The following is a 24,520-nucleotide window of genomic DNA, read 5'->3' as shown; positions in this document are numbered from 1 at the left end:
GGTAGAGAATAGCCTTGGTTTGCACAAAATTTCTGAAAATTTTTCCCAAAATAGTTTTTTCCTGAAATTCCACGTAAGAATATCCACTGAATTTGGGACAAAACGCGACAAATTTCAGGTCAAACGGATGAGTCTTCCCCCACGAAAAAAATCAAACAGTTTCGCACACAAATGAACCTTCCTTTCAGCCCTGGCAGTGATGAATAAAAAATTTATTGCCAGTTTTGTGGGACAAAGCTTGGGCTCAAATTTCAGCCCAAACTCAATAGACACAGTGACGAATGTCTGGTAAAAATTTCAGACCAAAATACCCAAGGAGCAAGCCGTAGTAAGTCCTAAACCGAGAGTGAACAAACTTGGTTTTTCGAAAACAAAACGTTATGGCTTTTCTTCCCTGTATCTTCTTTTTGTGATTTGTTTATGGACGTGCCTCCTTACCTGGGTGCAAAAAACATATGAAAGTACTTGTGTGAATTTTTTCAGCGCAATACGGACGCAGAATGAAATTGCATAAATTATGGCGGAATTTCACAAGTTTCGGTAGAGGATAGCCTTGATTTGCAGAAAATTTCTGAAAAATTCTCACGAAATAGTTTTTCCTGAAATTCCACGTAAGAATCTCCACTGAATTTGGGACATAACGCGACAAATTTCAGGTGAAACGGATGAGCATTCACCCACGAAAAAAATCAAACAGTTTCACACAAAAACGAACCTTCCTTTCAGCCTTGCCAGTGATGAATAAAATATTTATTATCAATCTTGTGGGATGAATCTGTGTCTCAAATCTCAGCCAAAACCTAATAGACACTGTGACGAATGTCTGGTAAAAATTTCATACCAAAATACCCAAGGAGCAAGCCTTAGTAAGTCCCAGACCGAGATTGAACAAAATTGGTTTTCCGAAAACAAAAAGTCCTGCCTTTTCTTCCCCGTATCTCCTTTTTGTGATTTGTTTATGGACGTGCCTCCTTACTTGGGTGCAAACAACATATGAAAGTTCCTGTGTGAATTTTTTCAGAGCAATACGGTCGCAAAATGAAATTTTAGAAATTAGGGCGAAATTTCACAAGTTTCGGTAGAGAATAGCCTTGGTTTGCACAAAATTTCTGAAAATTTTTCCCAAAATAGTTTTTTCCTGAAATTCCACGTAAGAATATCCACTGAATTTGGGACAAAACGCGACAAATTTCAGGTCAAACGGATGAGTATTCACCCACGAAAAAAATCAAACAGTTTCGCACACAAATGAACCTTTCTTTCAGCCCTGACAGTGGTGAATAAAAAATTTATTGTCAGTTTTGTGGGACAAAGCTTGGGCTCAAATCTCAGACAAAACTCAATAGACACAGTGACGAATGTCTGGTAAAATTTTTAGACCAAAATACCCAAGGAGTAAGGCGTAGTAAGTTCTAGACCGAGAGTGAACAAAATTGGTTTTCCGAAAACAAAATGTCCTGGCTTTTCTTCTTCGTATCTTCTTTTTGTGATTTGTTTTTGGACGTGCCTCCTTACCTGGGTGCAAACAGCATATGAAAGTACATGTGTTAATTTTTTCAGCGCAGTACAGACCCGGAATGAAATTGCGGCAGAATTTCACAAGTTTCGGCAGATGATACATTAGAAGCAAATTTGAAAAATAAACACCTTTTGAAGCTAGAGTTAAAATGGAGGTCGGACCACATTCCTAATGATCCAAGGAAAGAAAAGCAACTACTTTAGTTTCTACGAGCTTCAAATCATTTGGAGAGTTTCTCAATCAGTAACTATGGTGGTACACAATTCCCAAGTTGGTTATTCAATAATTCTTTATCAAATTTGGTATTCTTACGGTTGGAGGACTATAAGTATTGTCTATGTTTGCCCCCCTTTGGAATTTTGTCATCTCTGAAGACCCTTGAAATTGGACAGCTTGATGGAATAGTGAGCATTGGTGCTAAAATTTTTGGAAGCAACTCTTCTTCATTTATGTCTTTGGAAACATTGATATTCTACAAGATGAAGGAATGGGAAGAATGGGAATGTAAAACTAGTTCTTTTCCACGTCTTCAACGTATGTATTGAGCATGGTGGTTGGATGTTGAGGAGTTCGGTGTGCAGATGTTGTCATGTGCAACACTCTGCTGTTTGGTATGCTGGAATTGGATGTGGGGATGTGCTTATTTCACTTCATTCAGTTTTAAAGCCACTGTTTTTGTGCTTTTTTGATTGCTAGTGGTTCTGATTGACCTAAGGCATGTGCTGGTTTCTAGTAGTCTGCATGTTGTTTTACTGCATCAATGGTTGTGTGAGTCTAGTAGGTGCTCTATGGTGATCAAGAACCAAAAGCTTTTGTTGTATGGAGTTCTTCACTATTGTATACGGGTTGGGACACCTCTGAAGTGTCCCATATTAATTTTATTTATTCTTTGCTGATAAAAAAAAAACACCAAAAAAGACCACAGTCAATGAACAACACTCTGAATTTTCTTCTCTTAGTGTCCATGGTTGTAATAGCTTTAATTGCATAGTATTTTAATCACACTATTATTTGAAAATTATACTTACCTTATGAAATAAATGTAGAACCAACAGAGTACATCAATTCACGATGACTTGAGGAGAACAACGTCACTGTATTCATCTAAAATTACGTATAAAAATATCATCCAAATTTAATACGTAACTACAATAATACCAATCAATGTTAAGTCCCACTCTAAAGTTAGTCAACGAAACAATATATTAAAAAAATTCTGACTAATTTTAAATAAAAGTGAAACTAATTTGAGAACTTTCAAAAATAATAAAATAAAAAAGTATAAATAAAGAGATAAAAATCACTATTAAACAAAATTGAAAAAAAAAGGATACATAAAGAGACAAAGAAAAGACCGATAAACCAAATATTAGTGACTGCATATACTAAACTCATGACAGCCAATTAAGTGAATAACGAAAGGATGCGAATTATTACATCAAATAAATTGGTTTATAGAGGATATAATATAATTGATGATGAAAGGATATATTCAAATTTATTTATTTCAACCATTCATGTATTACAGTTGTCAACACTTCGTATCAGAAACACTCAACAATATTGCTTCACTGGGCCCACAACCGTTGAATGAATATCTAACAGCATCTTCTTAAAGTCAACTCATCCTTTCTAACTACTCTTTTCATCACTCTGCCATTCATTCCTACATTCAATCCATTTCACTTCATTTCCAACTCCTTCCTACCATGGCAGCAGAACTTGTTGGTGGTGCTCTTCTTTCGGCCTTTCTTCAGGTTTCATTCGACAGGCTCGCTTCTCCTCAATTTCTACGCTTCTTTAATCGAAGAAAACTTGATGAGAAACTGCTCGCAAATTTGAAAATCATGCTGTACTCCATCAATGCTCTCGCTGATGATGCTGAACTAAAGCAGTTCACAGATCCACACGTCAAAGCCTGGCTTTTTGATGTCAAAGAGGCTGTTTTTGATGCAGAGGATCTTTTCGGTGAAATAGAATATGAACTCACCAGATGCCAAGTCGAAGCTCAATCCGAACCTCAAAACATTATTTACAAGGTATCAAATTTCTTCAACTCTACTTTCACTTCATTTAACAAGAAAATTGAATCAGAGATGAAAGAAGTCCTGGAGAAACTAGAATATCTTGCAAAGCAAAAGGGTGCTCTTGGTTTGAAGGAGGGTCCTTATTCTGATGATAGATCAGGCAGTAAAGTCTCACAGAAATTGCCATCAACTTCTTTGGTGGTTGAAAGTGTTATTTATGGCAGAGATGCTGACAAAAAAATCATATGTAGTTGGATCACATTTGAAACCGATAATCCTAACCAGCCATCTATACTTTCCATTGTGGGCATGGGTGGGTTGGGTAAGACCACACTCGCCCAACATGTGTACAATGACCCAAAGATCCACGATGCAAAATTTGATGTCAAAGCTTGGGTTTGTGTTTCTGATCATTTTCATGTTTTGACCGTGACAAGAACAATTCTCGAGGCAATCATTAATAAAAAAGATGATAGTGAGAACCTAGAAATGGTTCACAAAAAATTGAAAGAAAACTTGTCAGGAAGGAAATTTCTTCTTGTTTTGGATGATGTTTGGAACGAAAGAAGAGAAGAATGGGAAGCTGTGCTAACTCCTCTTCGCTATGGGGCTCCAGGAAGTAGAATTCTTGTCACAACTCGTAGTGAGAAAGTTGCTTCTAACATGAGGTCTAAAGTGCATCGCCTAAAGCAATTAGGAGAGGATGAATGCTGGAATGTTTTTGAAAATCACGCATTAAAAGATGGTGATCTTGTATTAAGTGATGAGCTAATGAAGATTGGGAGAAAGATAGTTGAGAAGTGCAAGGGATTACCTCTAGCTTTAAAAACAATTGGATGTCTTTTACGGACACAATCATCCATTTCTTATTGGAAAAACATATTGGAAAATGAGATATGGGATTTACCAAAAGAAGACAATGAAATTATCCCTGCACTATTTCTAAGCTATCGCTATCTTCCTTCTCATCTTAAAAGGTGTTTTGCTTATTGTGCCTTATTCCCCAAAGATTATGAGTTTGAGAAGGAGGAGTTAATTTTGTTGTGGATGGCCCAAAATTTTCTACAGAGTCCACACCATATTAGGCATCCAGAAGAAGTTGGTGAAGAGTACTTCAACGATCTATTGTCTAGGTCTTTTTTTCAACATGCAAGTAGTGATCTATTGTCAAGGTTTTTTTTTCAACATGAAAGTAGGTCTTTTTTTCAAGGCGCCAGGAGACGTTTCGTCATGCATGACCTTCTGAATGATTTGGCAAAACATGTTTGTGCAAATTTCTGTTTCAGGTTGAAATTTGATAAAGGCCCATGTATGCCGAAAACAACCCGTCATTTTTCATTTGAATTCCATGATGTTAGAAGTTTTGATGTATTTGGGAGTTTAACTGATGCTAAAAGACTTCGTTCATTTATTCCTATTATATTGCAACCGAACCTTCTCTTTGGATGGGATTTCAAGATTTCGATACATGATTTGTTCTCTAAGATTAAGTTTTTACGTGTCTTATCTTTCAAAGGTTGTAAGGAAATTACACTGGTGCCAGATTCTGTTGGTGATCTTAAACATCTCCATTCATTAGATCTTTCAAAGACTGATATACGAAAACTACCTGACTCAATATGTTTGCTCTATAACTTGCTAATACTGAAGTTAAACTTATGTGGGTTTTTGGAGGAGCTGCCTTCAAATTTATATAAACTCACCAAATTGAGGTGCTTGGAATTTCAATATACAAAAGTGAGAAAGATGCCAATGCATTTTGGAGAATTGAAAAATCTTCAAGTATTGCATCCGTTTTTCATTGATAGAAATAGTGGGCTAAGTACTAAGCAGCTGGGAGGACTCAATCTTCATGGAAGGCTATCAATTAATGAGGTGCAGAATATTTTGAATCCTTCGGATGCATTAGGAGCAAATTTGAAAAATAAACCACTTGTGGAGTTACAGTTAAAATGGAAGTGGGACCACATCCCTGATGATCCAAGGAAAGAAAAGGAAGTATTTCAGAATCTACAACCCACCAAACACTTGGAGTGTTTGTCAATCTGGAACTACAATGGTACAAAATTCCCAAGTTGGGTATTCGATAATTCATTATCAAGTTTGGTGTTCTTAGAGTTGGCAGGCTGTAAATATTGTCTATGTTTGCCTCCCATTGGACATTTGTCATGTCTGAAGACCCTACGAATTATTCGGCTTAATGGAATAGTGAGCATTGGTGCTGAATTTTATGGGAGCAACTCTTCATTTGCATCTTTGGAGAGATTGGAATTCCACAATATGAAGGAATGGGAAGAATGGGAATGTAAACCTATTTCTTTTCCACGTCTTCAATATCTTTATGTGTATTGTTGTCCAAAGCTGAAAGGTCTGTCAGAGCAACTTCTTCACTTAAAGAAACTATCTATTAAGGACTGTGATAAGGTCGTCATTAGCAGAAATAGCATGAACACCTCGTCGCTTGAATACTTGAGTATTAATTCATGTCCACTTGTGAATATTCCCATGACCCATTACCATTTCCTTGAAGAGATGGATATTACTGGTGCTTGTGACTCTCTTACAATCTTCCCGCTAGATTTCTTTCCAAAGATCCGTGTACTTAAAATGATAAGGTGCCAAAACCTAAGAAGAATTTCACAGGAGCACGCTCATAATAATCTCATGGATCTAACAATTGATGATTGTCCTCAATTTGAATCATTACTGAGTGAAGGAATATCAATTGAAGGAGCTGAGAATTTGAAGTTGTGGCCGAAACCCATGCAAGTCCTGTTTCCGTCCCTTACTGGGTTGCGGATATGTGGCTGTCCAAAAGTGGAGATGTTCCTAGATAGAGGTTTGCCATTAAATGTAAAATGTTTGTCTCTTTCAAGTTTAAAACTTATCGCCTCCCTCAGAGAGGCCTTGGATGCCAACCAATGTCTTGAACTCTTTTATATTGAAAAGTCGGAGGTGGAGTGTTTTCCCGATGAACTTTTGCTGCCACGCTCTCTCTCCTGTCTACTAATAAAAAATTGCCCAAATCTTAAAAAGGTGCACTTCAAGGGTCTCTGCTACCTCTCCTCTCTCATATTTGTTGATTGTCCCAGCCTTCAATACTTTCGACCGGAGGATCTACCCAAACCCATCTCTTCTGTTACAATCCGGAGATGTCCATTACTGAATGGGCGTTTTCAGAATAAAGAAGACGAAATTTGGAAAAATATGGCTCACATCCATGAATTGGATCTTTGGTAATAAGATGAGCCACAAGTTAAAAATTAGACGGACCTATTTCCATTCTGCCACTTCACAACAGGTGTTAATTCTCCACAATATCTCTCTTACTATTCAATTACAATTTTCTTAGTTATACTTAAAATGATGATATTTGTTAAAGGAGGATGGCTCAGCTACGTTTTTCATGATTCAATTACTTTTATCACATTCTTATTTTCGTGCAAAATTATTTCAATTGTCGTGTTGAAAATAAATTCCAACCAAATTTGTTTCCTATTTTTAGACAGTGAAGGTTGCCTATAGTTGGAAGTTCTGGTGGCATCATCTTCATTTATCTAGCTATATGAGTATCTTTGTTTTCATAGTCACATTTTTTCCTCCTTTCTTCTACTTCATGCTATGGCAGTTTCTTACAAAGAAAAATGAACTTAAACTTAATAATAGATCACTGAAACTGGAGAAAAAATGACCCCAAAAATTCAGTTGTTAACACAACTACTGACTCCTGAATGTATTATTTAAAAGCTTGCCCAGGATAAAATAAAGTTATGGGTTTTGAGTGGATAAAAGATGATTGGAAACTGCAGTGCACATAAACAACATTCGATGTGGAATTTTCAACATGTGCTCTTTCAAGTTTCAAACTTATGGCCTCCCTCAGAGAGACCTTGAATGTAAACACATGTCTTGCAAGCTTGTGTATTGAAAAGGTTGAGTTGGAGTCTTTTCTCGATGAAATTCTGCTGCAACACTTACTTCTCTACAAATAGTTGATTGCCAAATCTTGAAAAGTGGATTACAAGGGTCTCAGTCAACTCTCCTCTCTCACACTTATTGATTGCTCCAGTCTCCAATGCTTACCAGAGGAGGGTCTGCCTAAATCCATTGCTCAGAATCCAGAAGGCAAAGATGGGGAAAGATTGCTCACATTGAAAAAATGAGTGTTAGGTAATAAGATGAAGCACAAGTTCAAAATTAGATGTGGAGCAATTCCCATTTGTCTTCCTCTTCTACAGGTGCTAATTAATTTTCCACAATATCTCTGTTCCTTTTCAATTACAATTTTCTTAAGTTGCAAATGTTTCACTGTGTAATTGGCATTTACTAAACAAAAGAAACTCTTAGTTTTAGAGGAGATGTCAGATGAGTTTTAATTGATTATTTGTTAATTGGCAATAATATAATTCTTTTTTCCAAATCAAACATTTTTCTAGAAGTTGCCTTTTTGCTGTTGTTATCTTGCTTTTGAACAAAATTAGTAATAATGTCATAGCATTGCAAATATCACTATGGATTTGTTGATTTCAAAATTGTTAAAGTAATCACATTAGTAATTTTTATTATTTTGTTGTTCTGCTAAATTTAACATTGAATAAGTCTGATTTCCAACATCTTTCCTGTCATGGTAGAGCTTCTTGAACAATAGCAATTAGAATACATACACATACACATATATAGATGAAATGCATTAGTAAATTGTAGCTGATCTCAGCTATAATTTATTGGAGATTTGTTTGATCTCCCACACTTTAATCTAAAAATGTAGCTGTACAAAATCTCTTATGCTAATGTATTATGTATCCATGACTCGTCTACTGATTTCTTTTGTTGGTTTGTTAATTTTAAATTAATGATTTGATTGATAATCACATTATCTTTTTCACAGTATTCCAATATTCGGTTGGCAGAGGATCCTAAACTTCCTTTCATAGAACTTGAAGTTATATTTGTCCTCATGCCGTGTTGGGAGCGGCATTGAAGCAGTGAGCATTGCAAATAGCTTTTACTTCTGACATTACATTTTCGTCCTCAAATTTCCATTTATTTATAAAATTTACAGAAGCAGGATTGTGTAATAATTGAACTGTAAAAGGTACACATGTTTTCTAGTTAAACTTAATGTTGTCCACCAACCACCTAGGTATTTGTCAGACTACATTGAACAAATGTTTGGAGACATTAGCTGCGAATGCACACCTAACAACTTTAACTTGAAATTCTTCTAAAAAAGACACATGTATTTGTTAATGGAAGAAGCTTTAGATATTTTACAATATATTTTACCTGAGGCAGCATAAAACAAAACCAATTTATACTCGTCAACAGTGAACTGAACTAGTTATGTACTAAAAAATTGAATTGAACTGTTAAGACTTCTAAACTTTTCTGCAATGCATAAACTGTCACCTCTTGGACACTTAACAGGAGAAATCAGCTCATGCAATTCATAATTTGAACTCATTGTTGCACTGTCAATTGATACTTTGTCGCGTTATTCATAAATATAAAAGCAAAATTATTCTGTAAACATGATTTTGGAAGGTCCTTTCTGAGCATGTCGTAAACTATATTAATATTAATAATATAAGATAATAGTGTATGCTTATAAAGGAAAAAAGAAGAAAGAAGCAGAACATCAATAGGTGGTAACCCTGGTAAGGCTTCATTGTAGGAGCCTGTCATCAATAGAATTAATGCTAGACTGAGTTTTTGGAAAGGAAAATTCTTGTCTATGGCAGGAAGAATCTGCTTGATTAAATCAGTCTTCACAGCCATTCCCTTATTCTACCTGTCTTTCTTTAAAGCTCCGGCTTCGGTTTGTAACAAGATTAAGAGTATACAAAGGAGTTTTCTGCGGGCCTGGAGTAGAGACAACAGGTCTATACCATGGGTAGGCTGGGAGAACATTTGTAAGCCTCTTGAACAAGGTGGGTTAGGAATCAAAGATATTAGGAAATTCAACTCTGCTCTATTGGCGAAATGGAAGTGGAGGTTGATGAGTGAAGAAGAAGGGAAATGGAAAGATATTTTGAAGTCTAAATATGTAATGGCGTCTAGTAATACCAATGGCCAGATGAAAAAACAATCATGGTGGTGGAGTGATCTACTTAAAATCTGCAGAGAAGGTGAGGGCGAAGGGTGGTTTCAAAAGGCCGTAGAATGGAAAGTCCGGTCTGGTGACTCAATTAGGATGTGGGAAGATCACTGGGTTAGTCACAGTAAGCTCAAGGATTTATATCCCAGATTATACGCTCTGTCCCTACATCAAGGCATGACAGTGGGGGAGACCGATTTATGGGGAGAAGGTGAATGGCAATGGAACTTAAAATGGAAGAGGGAGAGGTTCCAATGGGAAATGGACCAGGAGGAGGAATTATTGGAAATTCTAGATAAGGAAGTCTTACATAAAGATGTAAAGGATTTTATTACATGGAGAGGGGATACCAAGGGGATTTTCACTGTGAAATCTGCATACAACCTACTGACCAACCAAGACACTGGACCGAATAGTGATGTGTTTAGTTTGTTGTGGAAGACCAAAGCTTTACCAAAAGTTATGATTACTGCATGGAGAATTCTTTGGGACAGAATACCAACTAAAAGGAACCTGGAATCACGGGGTATTATAGTAAATTCAGCTCTATGTGTGTTCTGTAACATGGCAGAAGAAACCACTCAGCACCTTTTTCTAGACTGTATCTATGTACATCGGGTGTGGATGTTATGCTGCAGATGGATCGGTATCTTGGGAGCAAATAATAAGGATATTGGCAGCCATTTTGAGAACTTCCACCTTGTCCACATGACCGAGAAACAGAATCAGGTATGGAAGGGAGTGTGGGCAGCGATTGTACGTTGTATATGGGAGCATAGAAATAGGGTGATTTTTAGACAAGGGGTCCCCGATTCTGAGGAAATCTTTCAAGCGGCTCAGCTTCTCTCTTGGCTATGGTTGAAATATAGGGCAAGTTCTTTCTCATATTCATTTTCTGATTGGCATTTGAATCCTAATCAATGCCTTATGTGTATCAATTGAACCTGATATGATGTAACAAGGAACAGGTAAGATCGCCGGTCGATGACTGGCGCTCTCCATATGTGTGTAGTCGGTGGTCGCCGAAGATATGCAAGGTCAACATGATCGCCGGTCGATGAAAAGGCGATCTCCATGCGTGCGTAGTCGGTGGTCGTCGAAGGTATGCAAAGGTCAACATGATTGCCGGTCGATGAAGCGGCGTTCGGGTCAACATGATTGCGGTCGATGAAACGGCGATCTCCTAGCGTGCGTAGTCGGTGGTCGTATGCAAAGGTCAACATGATTGCCGGTCGATGAAACGACGATCTCCATGCGGCGTAGTCGGTGGTCGTCGAAGGTATGCAAAGGTCAACATGATAGCCGGTCGATGAAGGGGCGTTCTCCATAGGTCAACATGATCGCCGATTGAAGAAGCGATGTTCTCCATATGTGTGTAGTCGGTGGTCGCCGAAGTTATGCAAGGTCAACATGATCGCCGGTCAATGAAACGACGATCTCCATGTGTGCGTAGTCGGTGGTCGTTGAAGTTATGGAAAGGTCAACATGATCGCCGGTCGAGGAAGCGGTGTCCTCCATATGTGTGTAATCGGTGGTCGCCGAAGTTATGCAACGTGCATGGGTAATTCGTCGTATGGCGAGGTGAATGTAGGACCCTTGAAGTATCCCTTTTAATTTTATTTATTCATTGCTGATAAAAAAAAAAAGAGCAGAACATGGTGGCAAGATGTAATGCAGAAGCTTAGCGAAAAGAAATGACTTCTGTCTTGTGACCTTAATTAACTCAAACAATTACTTAAAGAATTGAGATTTGGGAAAGTTACAGAGATGACTCTTGCTTGTGATAACCAAATTGCTCTTAATATATATTGCCTCACTCTTTCACAGAGAAGCTGAGACCTATCACGGAAAAATTTCATTAGTTTTTTATTCATACAATCTAAACATAGCATAATAATATAATATAAAGTCATACATCAGAATTATTTTAATTTTAAAATGATAAGATTTTTTATAACAAGTTTGATGCACATGTTTATAAGCTTCATTATGTTTATAAGCTTCAGCACTAGGAGACTGTATCGGTATATTATTCATATATTTAATTCAAGGGCTTAGGTTAATTCTTGTGTAGTAATGCTTTATTTGTTATGTATATATTCCTCTGCATAAACACACTAAACGATTCTATAGCATTAATGTATATCATCATTTCTTTCTAAAGTATCCTGATGTGATTCCAATAGCCACATAGAACAAGATTCTTGACATTCTTAGGAATCACCTTGAGCTGGAAAATATAGAGGCACTTTTCTTAGAGTTGGATCATTGTTCTAAGACAAGAACTCACCAATAACTAGTACCAAATCCCAAACTCATTTGGATGAACCAAATATTGTCAAATTGAATCAACAAAGAGATTAAAACTGGAATTGACCAAACAGAATTGAACAATTGAACAAATGAACCGAACCAAAACAGAAATTAAAAACAAAAACAGAACATAGTGCTGGAAAATAGAAAAACCGAAACTAAACAACTCAAGAACACAAGGCAACATGAACAATTGAAGAAGAAGAAAGGAAGGAGAAGAGAATGCTCATGAAGATGGAAGGAGGATGGATGATCTCGCCACTAGAAGTGTGGAATGCTCCTAGATGAGAGTGATGCCGCCACTTGAGGACTCCATTGATCCATCAAGATAAGACTAGAGAAGAAGGCTCCAAAAGCTCTCCAAAGGTCACTCAAAATTTGAGTAGAGTTTTCTTAGATTAATTCCAATCTGAATTTTACAAAGAGAGCACCTCTATTTATAGCCTAAGGTGCTGAAATGTAAGCTACACAAATTCAAAAAAACTCCCTCCCAAAAAGCTTCTAGAATTTGCGCCTAAAACAAGGCATGAGGAAGGTGTGATCCTTTCTCTCACTTTGGCACCTCCTTATTTACTCCTACACCTATCTACTAATACACCCCCCCTAAGACTCTTAACTAAAGACTAAAAGATGCTTTAACAATAGAGGTTTCTAATGTTTCCCTCTAAGCACCTTTCTAAACAATATTTATTTAAAACTTGGCCTTGCCCTTCATGGGATGGTCTTTGGGCTTTTGTGGGCTTTGGCCTTCTTGGGCTTGGGCTTGGGCTTGGGCTTTATCTTTTGCAAAGATTAACAAGAAAAACTTTAAATGTGAAGGCGAATGATCTTGTTCTTCATTATAAAAAGCCACCTTTAGTTGATTCTCATCATACTCCCCGAGTTGGAGAGAATTCGCCCACGAATTCTGAATCCCTGCATATAACAAAGTCAGTGTACTTTTACAATCAAAAGAGTAAGAAAAAGGAATACATGACTTAGTAGAGGGAATCAAAGGGATTGCAGAAAAGGAGGTCCTATGAATCAACCAAGTTGGAAAAATTTGTTTGGGAATGATGATATTTTTTGGAAAAAGACCTCTTAAATGGTGAAACCCATTAGGAGGTATGAGAAAATCATCCCTAACATATTTTAACCAAGGTGGTGTTGAAATAGGAACCTTGGGTAATGAAAAAGATAAAGAAGAAGAAGACCTTGGAGGGTCCGTTTGAGGTATAGCACGAGTCAACATGATGGATTTAGAGGAGAAAATGGTGTGACTCGGTGTAGTACTTACTTCTTTTTCTTTCTCATTTTCTCTTTTAGTTTTCATTTTTATTTGGTCCTCATGAACCTCTTTGGGAGAGAGGGGTTTTAATATAACCTTGCGCCCTAGGAAGGAAAAAGACATTGTATTGGATAGGCCATCATGTAAAACATGTCTATCATATTGCCAAGGCCTTCCTAAAAGAAGATGAGAATCCATGGGCACAACATCACATAAAACCTCATCTTTATACTTTCCTATAGCGAAGTTAATGAGGACTTGTTTATTCACCATTATTTCACCTACTTCACTAAGCCATTGTAATTTGTAGGGCTTGGTATGAGAGATAGTGGGTAAGGCTAACTTCTCCACAACTCTTGTACTAGCCACATTAGTGCAACTTCCCCCATCAATAATCAAGGAACATAACTTGTTGTTGATAAGACATCGGGTGTGAAAAATATTTTCTCTTTGAGTATCATTCAAAGATTTTGGAATTGTGCCCAACATACGTCTTACCATCAATAAGTCACCTTCACAAGGACTTTCACTCTCATTTTCACTTGATGGTCTAGAAGGTGAAGAATGCCTAGGTGAAGTGGAATCATGCTCACTAACTACAATGCCTTCATGCATGTACATACTTCTTTTAGAAGGGCAATTAGCAACAATGTGACCATATCCCAAACATTTAAAACACTTTTGACTAGATGATTTAATTGGGGATTTAGGCCTAAAAGTAGATGGCGTAGGATCCTTGGGTTTGAAAGAAGAATCTTTGGAAGGATGTTTAGAAAAAGAATTTTTGGTTCTCCAAGACTTGGAGTAGTATCCATCATTGGAAGCATTTTTGAAAGAGTTTTTCTTAGCAAGTTGGGCTTCCACCTTCATTGCAAGATGAACTAAAGAGCCCAATGATGAATACTCTTGTAACTCAACAATGTCTTGAATATCCTTCCTAAGACCACTCACAAACCTAGCAATCATAGCTTCCTCACTTTCTTCTAATTCAATTTTAAGCACAAGCGTCTCTAGCTCTTTATAATATTCATCCACATTTAGCGTGCCTTGTTGAAACCGTTGGAGTCTCAACATGAGGTCTTTCCTAAAGCGCATTTGATCCTTTAAAGAGTTCCAAGAGTCCACGGGAGGACCCTTGTGATAGATAATGTCCTTTACAATTCCATGCCACCATTTCATGGCATAATCACTAAACTCTAGGGTGGCTAGCTTAAGCTTATGCTCATCTTGGATCTCATGGATCTCAAATATTTGTTCACACTTAGCCTCCCAATCTAAATATACATTAGGATCACAAGAGCCATTAAAACAAGGAAGCTTGACCGAAGGTAGCCTAGCCTTTGCATCTTGGTAGTAACCATTGCCGTAGTGAGGTCTCTCCCCTTGGTTGTGATGTCTATGTCCAAGGAATTGGGGTGGAGTTCTCCTTCTCCTATGGTCCTCTTCACGGCCTATGTCATTGGAAGAACCTCTTGTTGAAGGTCTATGTGAATGATGCCCATCATGGATAGAAGGAGATGGTCTAGCTTGTTGGACCTCCATCTTTTGCATTTTCTCTTCCAAGCGTCTAATAGTTCTTTGTGCTTCATGTAATTCACCAAGGATTGAAGCTTTGGAAGGAGAATTCTGCTTGTATGATGCATCACTTGAAAATCCAGCCATTTGTAATTAAAAACAGCAAACACATAAAAACAGCAAACAAGTTAATAAACAAAATTAGCAAAAACAGTGAGCTATGGCAATGAAACTGCCGAAGTGAAATGAGGCTGAAAAAAGAGATCACTCTCAAAGAAATAATGTTCTTGCACCAATCTGATCTTGAGGCCTTGGAATCCTCAAATGAAATATGTCAAAGCAAGCACACCAATCTCAAGAGCAACCACCACAAAACCAATGAAACAATAAAGACAAACAAGAAAAGGTATAAGCAAGGAAAGGTAATTGCAAAAGGAAAACTATATGTGAGACAAACTCAAAGAGTAAGAATGAAAGACAATCAAGAAAATAAAGAACTCAATGAGAAAAGTAGGCACACAAAAGAATACTTAAGGAAAAGCACTAGAGTAGATGAAGAAAACAAAAAATTTAGCTACTGGAAATTTTTTTTTTAATGCAAACTGTGCTTGATATTCACTGATTTAACTGGAATGATGTAGAGCGAACTGGATTATCAAAAAATAACCACAGAAACTTCAATGTCTCAACTCAATAATGGCACTGGAACGAAGTAAAAACAGTAAGCCAATTGAGAGAAATAAATTTTTTAAAATCGCTGCCAGATTACCGTATTTTTTTCGGCAGGAATGTACACTTTTTTTATTTTATTTATCATTTTTTGTGTACTTCATATTTTTGAATGATTCTTTTTTCTATTCTTTTCTAACACTTTGAATATCTCAAATCCAGAATTTCAGAATTTTACAGTACGTAAATCAATTGCAATAAGGAAAAACAGTAAGCACTCTTTTCAGAAACAGAGGAATCCTAATAGGAATAAAAAACAGAATGATGAACTAGCAAAGACATAATAGAAAATGATGTATTGGAACTTGTATAGGTCTAGAATACAAGTATGAACTCAATTCTAAAAAGAAAATGCACAAAGGATCAACATCAATTCAGAAAATTATATGACACCAAAGCAAGAAACAATCAAAACAAAAAAAAGTACTACTAGAAGTAATGACATATATGGAATAACATGACTAAGACAAAACTTGACATGATTCAAAAAAATTAAAAGACACATCACAAACTTAAACAACAAGTGAAAGGAAGCTTAAGGTAAACTCTAGGAAGGATAATGCCATTCCAAAAGAGCAACCATACTCATAAGAAGAATGAGTGCTATAAACCTTTTCACAAACACTTGGTGTAAAAGAAAAACAGCAAGAATACTCAAGTAAAATTCTAAAATAGAAACTTAAATTGCAAGAAATTAAAAGAGCTCTTGAAATAAAGTGCACACAACTCAACAATTAAACAAGAATGAACCTAAGACTCATGATACCACATGATGTGATTCCAATAGCCACATAGAACAAGATTCTTGACATTCTTAGGAATCACCTTGAGCTGGAAAATATAGAGACACTTTTCTTAGAGTTGGATCATTGTTCTAAGACAAGAACTCACCAATAACTAGTACCAAATCCCAAACTCATTTGGATGAACCAAATATTGTCAAATTGAATCAACAAAGAGATTAAAACTGGAATTGACCGAACAGAATTGAACAATTGAACAAATGAACCGAACCAAAACAGAAATTAAAAACAAAAACAGAACATAGTGCTGGAAAATAGAAAAACCGAAACTAAACAACTCAAGAACACAAGGCAACATGAACAATTGAAGAAGAAGAAAGGAAGGAGAAGAGAATGCTCATGAAGATGGAAGGAGGATGGATGATCTCGCCACTAGAAGTGTGGAATGCTCCTAGATGAGAGTGATGCCGCCACTTGAGGACTCCATTGATCCGTCAAGATAAGACTAGAGAAGAAGGCTCCAAAAGCTCTCCAAAGGTCACTCAAAATTTGAGTAGAGTTTTCTTAGATTAATTCCAATCTGAATTTTACAAAGAGAGCACCTCTATTTATAGCCTAAGGTGCTGAAATGTAAGCTACACAAATTCAAAAAAACTCCCTCCCAAAAAGCTTCTAGAATTTGCGCCTAAAACAAGGCATGAGGAAGGTGTGATCCTTTCTCTCACTTTGGCACCTCCTTATTTACTCCTACACCTATCTACTAATACACCCCCCCTAAGACTCTTAACTAAAGACTAAAAGATGCTTTAACAATAGAGGATTCTAATGTTTCCCTCTAAGCACCTTTCTAAACAATATTTATTTAAAACTTGGCCTTGCCCTTCATGGGATGGTCTTTGGGCTTTTGTGGGCTTTGGCCTTCTTGGACTTGGGCTTGGGCTTGGGCTTTATCTTTTGCAAAGATTAACAAGAAAAACTTTAAATGTGAAGACGAATGATCTTGTTCTTCATTATAAAAAGTCACCTTTAGTTGATTCTCATCATATCGTAAACATAAAACTAAAATATTGATATATAAGTTAAGAGATGCCCTCAAGTTTTAAAATCTGTAGGACATTGTAAACATAGGGTAACATATTTTTGTTGCTTTATAATACAAAATATACTTTTAAAAGAAGCTGAGACCTATCATGGAAGAATTTTCATTAGTTTTTTATTCATACACTCTAAACATAGCATAATAATATAATATAAAGTCATACATCAGCATTATTTTAATTTTAAAATGAATATTTTATATCCAAATGATAAGATCCATTTTCTTATCTTGAAGTAATATTTTAAAACTTGAAATACATAAAAAAAGCTATTAAAAAATTGATCGATATTTAAGGGTATCTTCTTTCCACTGATTGAAGCTACAGATAAAACAATAAATAACGACGTATAACACACCATAATTGCAGACTTTTATTCATCAAATACGTTTATGATATCATATCAGAAATAAACAATTACAGCTTGAAGTACATACAAAAAAAACTGTTAAAAAATGATTTAATTGATCGATATTTAAGGATATCTTCTTTCCACAAGTTGAAGCTAGAGATAGAGCAAGAAAATAAACATGTATAACACACCATTATTGTCCGACTTTTATTCATTAAATACGTTTGTGATATCATATAAATTATTTCTTCCCTTTGGTTCTATGGACCTTATTCAACTCACCAAAACCATTGAATATAAAACTAATGAAACATAGAATATGTATCCAATGTTTAAAACCGAACCATCAATCACTCTTTATGATTGGCTGAATCTGTGAATGCAACGAATAATTATGGAATTAAGCTCTTAAGAAAGACTCAAAGACAACAATGTTCCACCATCCTTAAAGTCAACTGATCCTTTCTAAAGTACTTTACTACTCATCCTATCCATACATACTGCATTTCAACTTACTGGTTTCCATCCTTCCAATCATTTTCCAATTCCTACCATGGCAGCAGAACTTGTAGGTGGTACTCTTCTTTCGGCCTTTCTTCAGGTTGCATTCGACAGGCTCGCTTCTCCTCAATTTCTACACTTCTTTCGTGGAAAAAAACTTGATGAGAAGCTTCTCTGCAATTTGAACATCATGCTGCACTCCATCAATGCTCTCGCTGATGATGCTGAACTAAAGCAGTTCACAGATCCACACGTGAAAGCATGGCTTTTTGCTGCCAAAGAGGCTGTCTTTGATGCAGAGGATCTTTTGGGTGAAATAGACTATGAACTCACCAGATGCCAAGTGGAAGCTGACTCCAAACCTCAAACCTTTACTTCCAAGGTATCAAATTTCTTCAACTCTACTTTCACTTCATTTAACAAGAAAATTGAATCAGGAATGAAAGAAGTCCTGGAGAAACTGGAATATCTTGCAAAGCAAAAGGGTGCCCTTGGATTGAAAGAGGGTACTTATTTTGATGATAGATCAGGCAGTAAAATGTCACAGAAATTGCCATCAACGTCCTTGGTGGTTGAAAGTGTTATTTATGGCAGAGATGCTGACAAAGATATAATCATTAGTTGGCTCACATCTGAAATCGACAATCTTAATCAACCATCAATACTATCCATTGTGGGCATGGGTGGCTTGGGTAAGACCACACTCGCCCAACATGTGTACAATGACCCAAAGATCCACGATGCAAAATTTGATATCAAAGCTTGGGTATGTGTTTCTGATCATTTTCATGTTTTGACCGTGACAAGAACAATTCTTGAGGCAGTCACTGATAAAACAAATGATAGTGGGAACCTTGAAATGGTTCACAAAAAACTGAAAGAAAAATTGTCAGGAAGGAAATTTCTTCTTGATTTGGATGATGTTTGGAACGAAAGACGAGAAGAATGGGAAGCTGTGCGAACTCCTCTTAGTTTTGGGGCTCCAGGAAGTAGAATTCTTGTCACAACTCGTGGTGAGAAAGTTGCTTCTAGCATGAGGTCTGCAGTGCATCTTCTAAAGCAATTACGAGAGGATGAATGCTGGAAAGTTTTTGAAAATCATGCATTAAAAGATGGTGATCTTGAATTGAATGATGAGTTAATGAAGGTTGGTAGAAGGATAGTTGAGAAGTGCAAAGGATTACCTCTAGCTTTGAAAACAATTGGATGTCTTTTACGCACAAAGTCATCCATTTTAGATTGGAAAAGCATAATGGAAAGTGAGATATGGGAGTTACCAAAAGAAGAGAGTGAAATCATCCCTGCGCTATTTCTGAGCTATCGCTACCTTCCTTCTCATCTTAAAAGGTGCTTTGCTTATTGTTCCTTATTCCCCAGAGATTACGAGTTTGTGAAGGAGGAGTTAATTTTGTTGTGGATGGCCCAAAATTTTCTACAATGTCCACAACATATTAGACATCCAGAAGAAGTTGGTGAACACTACTTCAATGATCTATTGTCAAGGTCTTTCTTTCAACAATCAAACGTCAAAAGGCGTTTCATCATGCATGACCTTTTGAATGATTTGGCAAAATATGTTTGTGCGGATTTTTGTTTCAGGTTAAAATTTGATAAAGGCAAATATATGCCGAAAACAACGCGTCATTTTTCCTTTTTATTCGATGACGTCAAAAGTTTTGATGGTTTAGGGAGTTTAACTGATGCTGAGAGACTGCGTTCATTTCTTCCAATTACTCAATTTGTAAATTATGATTGGCAATTCAAGGTTTCAATGCAGGATGTGTTCTCCAAGTTTAAGTTTTTACGCGTCTTATCTTTCTATCATTTTTTGGATCTTACTGAGGTCCCAGATTCTGTTGGTGATCTTAAACATCTCCATTCGTTAGCGTACTGAGATAGAAAAACTACCTGAATCGATATGTTTGCTCTATAACTTGCTAGTACTGAAGTTGAACTATTGTATAAGGTTGGAGGAGTTGCCCTTAAATTTGCATAAACTAACCAAATTGCGTCGTCTGGAATTTAAAAATACAAAAGTCACAAAGATGCCAATGCATTTTGGAGAATTGAAGAATCTTCAAGTACTGAATACGTTTTTCATCGAGACAAATAGTGAGCTCAGTAGTAAGCAGCTAGGAAGACTCAATCTTCATGGAAGGCTATCAATTAATGAGGTGCAGAATATTTTGAATCCTTTGGATGCATTAGAAGCAAATTTGAAAAATAAACACCTTGTGAAGCTAGAGTTAAAATGGAAGTCGAACCACATCCCTAATGATCCAAGGAAAGAAAAGCAACTACTTCAGTTTCTACAACCTTCAAATCATTTGGAGCGTTTGTCAATCATTAGCTATGGTGGTACACAATTCCCAAGTTGGTTATTCAATAATTTTTTATCAAATTTGGTGTTCTTACGATTGGAGGACTGTAAGTATTGCCTATGTTTGCCCCCCTTTGGACTTTTGTCATCTCTGAAGACCCTTGAAATTGGACAGCTTGATGGAATAGTGAGCATTGGTGCTGAATTTTATGGAAGCAACTCTTCATCATTTATGTCTTTGGAAACATTGATATTCTACAAGATGAAGGAATGGGAAGAATGGGAATGTAAAACTAGTTCTTTTCCACGTCTTCAACATCTTTCTATGGTTGAATGTCCAAAGCTGAAAGGTTTGTCAAACCAACTTCTTCATTTAAAGAAACTAGTTATTCGTTATTGTGATAAGCTCGTCATTAGCACCTCGTCGCATGAAGTCTTGATGATTTGTTCATGTCCACCTGTGAATATTCTCATGACTCATTACGATTTCCTTGAAGAACTGGAGATTGACGGTGACTGTGACTCTCTTACAATCTTTCAACTAGATTTCTTTCCAAAGCTCCGTTTACTTCATCTGAGAAGGTGCAAAAACCTAAGAAGAATTTCACAGGAGCACCCTCATAATCATCTCATGGATATACTAATTGATCATTGCCTTCAATTTGAATCATTCATGAGTGAAGGATTATATGCAACATTACTAGGAGGTGAGAATTTGAAGTTGTTGCCGAAACCCATGCAAATCCTGTTTCCGTCTCTTACTGTGCTGCGGATAATTGATTGTCCACAAGTGGAGATGTTTCCAAAAGGAGGTTTGCCATCGAAAGTAAAAGATGTGTCTCTTTCAAGTTTAAAGCTTATCGCCTCCCTCAGAGAGACCTTGGATGCCAACACATGTCTTGAATGCTTGACTATTGAAAAGTTGGATGTGGAGTTTTTTCCTGATGAAGTTTTGCTGCCACACTCTGTCACCTATCTACAAATCTTGAATTGCCCAAATCTTAAAAAGATGCACTTCACGGGTCTCTGCCGTCTCTCCTCCCTCAAACTTGATAATTGCCCCAACCTCCAATGCTTACCAGAGGAGGGTCTGCCCAAATCCATCTTTTCTCTTTCAATCCGGCGTTGTCCATTTCTCAAGGAGCGTTGTCAGAATCCAGATGGCGAAGACTGGGAAAAGATTGCTCACATCCAAAAACTGAAAGTTTTATCATGAGATGAGGCACAAGTTCAAAATTAGACGTGCAGCTATTTCCATTTGTCTGTCACTCCTCTTTATTAGGTGCTAATTATCCCCAATATCTCCACATCTTTTGAAATGCAATGTTGTTTGTTGCAAATTGAAATCCAACTAAATATCTTTCCTATGTTTAGGACACTGAAAATTGTGAAGTGTAGAAGTTCTGGCATTTATTCCGAAAGATTACTCTGTAGTTGGAAGGTATAGTTCCATCCATCATCATCCTTTGGCTTGCTACATGGGTAAATTTATTTTCTTGTCCACACCTATCCATCTTTCTTCTTAATCCATGCTTCGTACGTTAGATTAATGATGTTTCTGACAAAAAAAAAAAACAAACTTAATAGAATGCAGTTATTCACACCAATTCTCATGTTTCTTAATTCTTTTTGAATGAAATACTGGTTCATGATATATTGAAAATGCTGTCCATGATAAAATGAAGCTAGGGGTATTGACTGGAGAAAAGATGAAAGGAAACAGCTGAGAACATTGGGTACATTAAGAATGACTTCTTCTGAATTCCATCTCTAAGGAACTTGTATTTAATATAAACTAGTTTTATTTTCCCTTTTCCTTTTACAGGTCTGCTTTTGGTTTACTTTAGATAAGACGTTAATCAAATAGTAATTACTCTTGATACTTGAGATATCCTATCACTGGAAAAACAAGGGAAAAGGAGTGTCCAGCAAAGGTAAACTTGAAAGTTATTTTCAAATAATTTTTCTATCTGCTTTATATGTTTACACAATGATTTCTAATATAAATAAAGGAAGTCCTTCGATTATTCTCTGAACATGATTTTGGAGAGGTCCTTTCTTAGCATTTGCAAATCATACTGTGCTTCTGTCAAAACATGTAGTTGATCTTAACCAAACAAAAGCATGTGGGAGTATTACTGGAGTTCAATTTTGAATTTGTATGTCATGAATAATAGAAATTCCTTAATATAGTCATTGCTTGAGGTATCAAAAAATTATAATCACATCAGCCAAAAACAAAATATGTAGGTACAGGGTCAGGGGAGACAACATTCTCTATCAGTGATGGGGCAAATTATGTTGCCAGCAGTGGTGTTGAAAGAATTCACGTCTAAAGATTCACTTGATTATACCTATGTGGTCTATGTCTTTACCTGCATTTAAAAAGATTAACATTCTCTGAATTCATAATAAACGAAGAAATTGAGGATTTTAATTCTATCTAAGGAAGTATTTTGAAGAGCATATTGGAAGTTTATTTGAGCTTATGACTCGTATAATCTCTATTGTTTCAATAAGCTTCTTAGATAACCTTTTTCAAAAGAACTCCTTTTAGATTATTCCATTATGTTCAATGCTCAAATTTAGAGAACAAGAATAAATTAAGTTGTTTTCATGAACACATACTTAAGCTACCTTTTTCACACTCACTTGTGTATTTTTTTCTGTGTTATTTAACATGTGGTCCTAAAATGTGAACAGGACTTGGTGTATTATGTTAAATTATGGAGAAATTGAATTGTAGATAATCAACCAAGATGTAAAACGCCTACATTTGCACCGTAGAATATTGGTAAAGTTATCGGTACATAATCTAACTGTTAGAAGTGGCTGTGCTACTCCATCAACATCAACATTTCTCTTTTATTTCCTTCTTTTCTTTGATAGAACCTTGGTCTGCAATAAAAGTTTAAAGACTCTCAACAGCAACAAGGTCCATCATATGCTTATCCAATGCTAATGTATCGATGATGTGCTGACTTATCTTTTGTTAGGTTTTGATTTTAAATTAATGATTTAATTGGAAGACAAGAAGCTTTACTAATCAATCACTCATAATATCTTTTTTTACAGTATCCTTTTCTATATCTAGAGGGAGTAGAAGAGACCCTCTTTAGAGATCTTACTCTTGACCACTATTTCTGTCTTGAATCAAGCCTTCAGAAGAGAGGGTAAGGTTGCTGTTTTTGAAATACTTATGGTCACAGTGTGTTGTGTGGACTGTGATATTATAAGTCTTTCCAAAGTCTGTTTCTACCAATGTGTCAACATATGATGAAGAGAAAACAAGTAGAAGGGTTTGAAATTAGATTATGAGAGGATGAGTTACCTAAACAAGTCCAGGGAAAACTACTACATCTGATAGAGAGATTGAAGCAATGGGAGTTGTGAAATGTAAATGCTTCTAAGCATCCATTATTAGAACTTGAAATTGTACATGCTTTTCTTACTGAGTTAGAAATAGCATTCAAATTGTTTGTGAGCATTGCATGTAACTTGTATTTTTTATTCCTTTTGTTTCCATCTAGTCACAGTATATGAAAAAATATGTTCTGGTTAGATCCGATGTCAACTGTTGAAACCAAATTTTCTTTCATTTATCTCATATGCTTGGATAAAGACATGCATATCTATCATCTTTCTTTTGAAACTTCTGTGGTGTCCATACGAAAATACAGAAAAAAGTGGTGAACTATATTACTTCATGATAATAACTGTATCAGAAAATGATGAAAGAAGAACTATTTATTGAATGTACGTAAATTGAATCATTGGTTTTTGAGAGGCCTTCACTCTCATTTATATATCTTAGAATGTAGATTTCAGTATAACTCAATTCTACAAAAACTGGTTTACATTATTATGTTGATATTATCTCTGTTTGACATAGGACTTGATTTTTCCTGTACTTCACTATTACCTACATGCTTCTAGCTGCCTGTCATTAACAATTTTTTTCAACTATTTTCTTTCTCATCTTTGTCGTTGATGGTTTTATGTAAAGTACGGATCCAACGGTTAATATGTGTTCAATTTCT

General features: G+C 36.2%; 2 protein-coding genes across 3 annotated transcripts; both read left to right on the top strand.

Annotated features, from left to right (window-relative positions):
* The first annotated feature begins 3,161 nt into the window (after positions 1-3,161).
* Positions 3,162-8,871, top strand: LOC150027790 (putative disease resistance RPP13-like protein 1). Of its 2 annotated transcripts, none has more exons than XM_090301461.1 (3): positions 3,162-6,847; positions 7,356-7,784; positions 8,435-8,871. In XM_090301461.1, exon 1 carries the CDS (start codon positions 3,229-3,231, stop codon positions 6,784-6,786), a length of 3,558 nt encoding a protein of 1,185 aa, XP_090157587.1. In that variant the 5' UTR covers positions 3,162-3,228; the 3' UTR covers positions 6,787-6,847; positions 7,356-7,784; positions 8,435-8,871. The 2 variants fall into 2 exon arrangements, with proteins under 2 accessions (XP_090157587.1, XP_090157586.1); XM_090301460.1 differs by having other exon boundaries at positions 7,294-7,784.
* Positions 8,872-18,053: 9,182 nt separating this feature from the next.
* On the top strand, positions 18,054-24,179 carry LOC137836687 (putative disease resistance RPP13-like protein 1). Its single transcript, XM_090301599.1, is given in 5 exon segments — positions 18,054-20,047; positions 20,049-21,762; positions 21,855-22,216; positions 22,306-22,414; positions 23,184-24,179. Coding segments are annotated over 2 exon segments (3,483 nt in total). The 5' UTR covers positions 18,054-18,212; the 3' UTR covers positions 21,697-21,762; positions 21,855-22,216; positions 22,306-22,414; positions 23,184-24,179.
* The last annotated feature ends 341 nt before the right edge of the window (positions 24,180-24,520 follow it).

This window comes from Phaseolus vulgaris, chromosome 4, assembly GCF_051622355.1.
Source record: "Phaseolus vulgaris cultivar YP4 chromosome 4, ASM5162235v1, whole genome shotgun sequence".
Lineage (NCBI taxonomy): Eukaryota > Viridiplantae > Streptophyta > Magnoliopsida > Fabales > Fabaceae > Phaseolus > Phaseolus vulgaris.
This window is presented reverse-complemented; position numbering and strand designations above follow the sequence as displayed.

Bases quoted from the DNA above. Each gene is read 5' to 3' on its own strand.
- LOC150027790 (XM_090301461.1), top strand. From the start codon at position 3,229: ATGGCAGCAGAACTTGTTGGTGGTGCTCTTCTTTCGGCCTTTCTTCAG.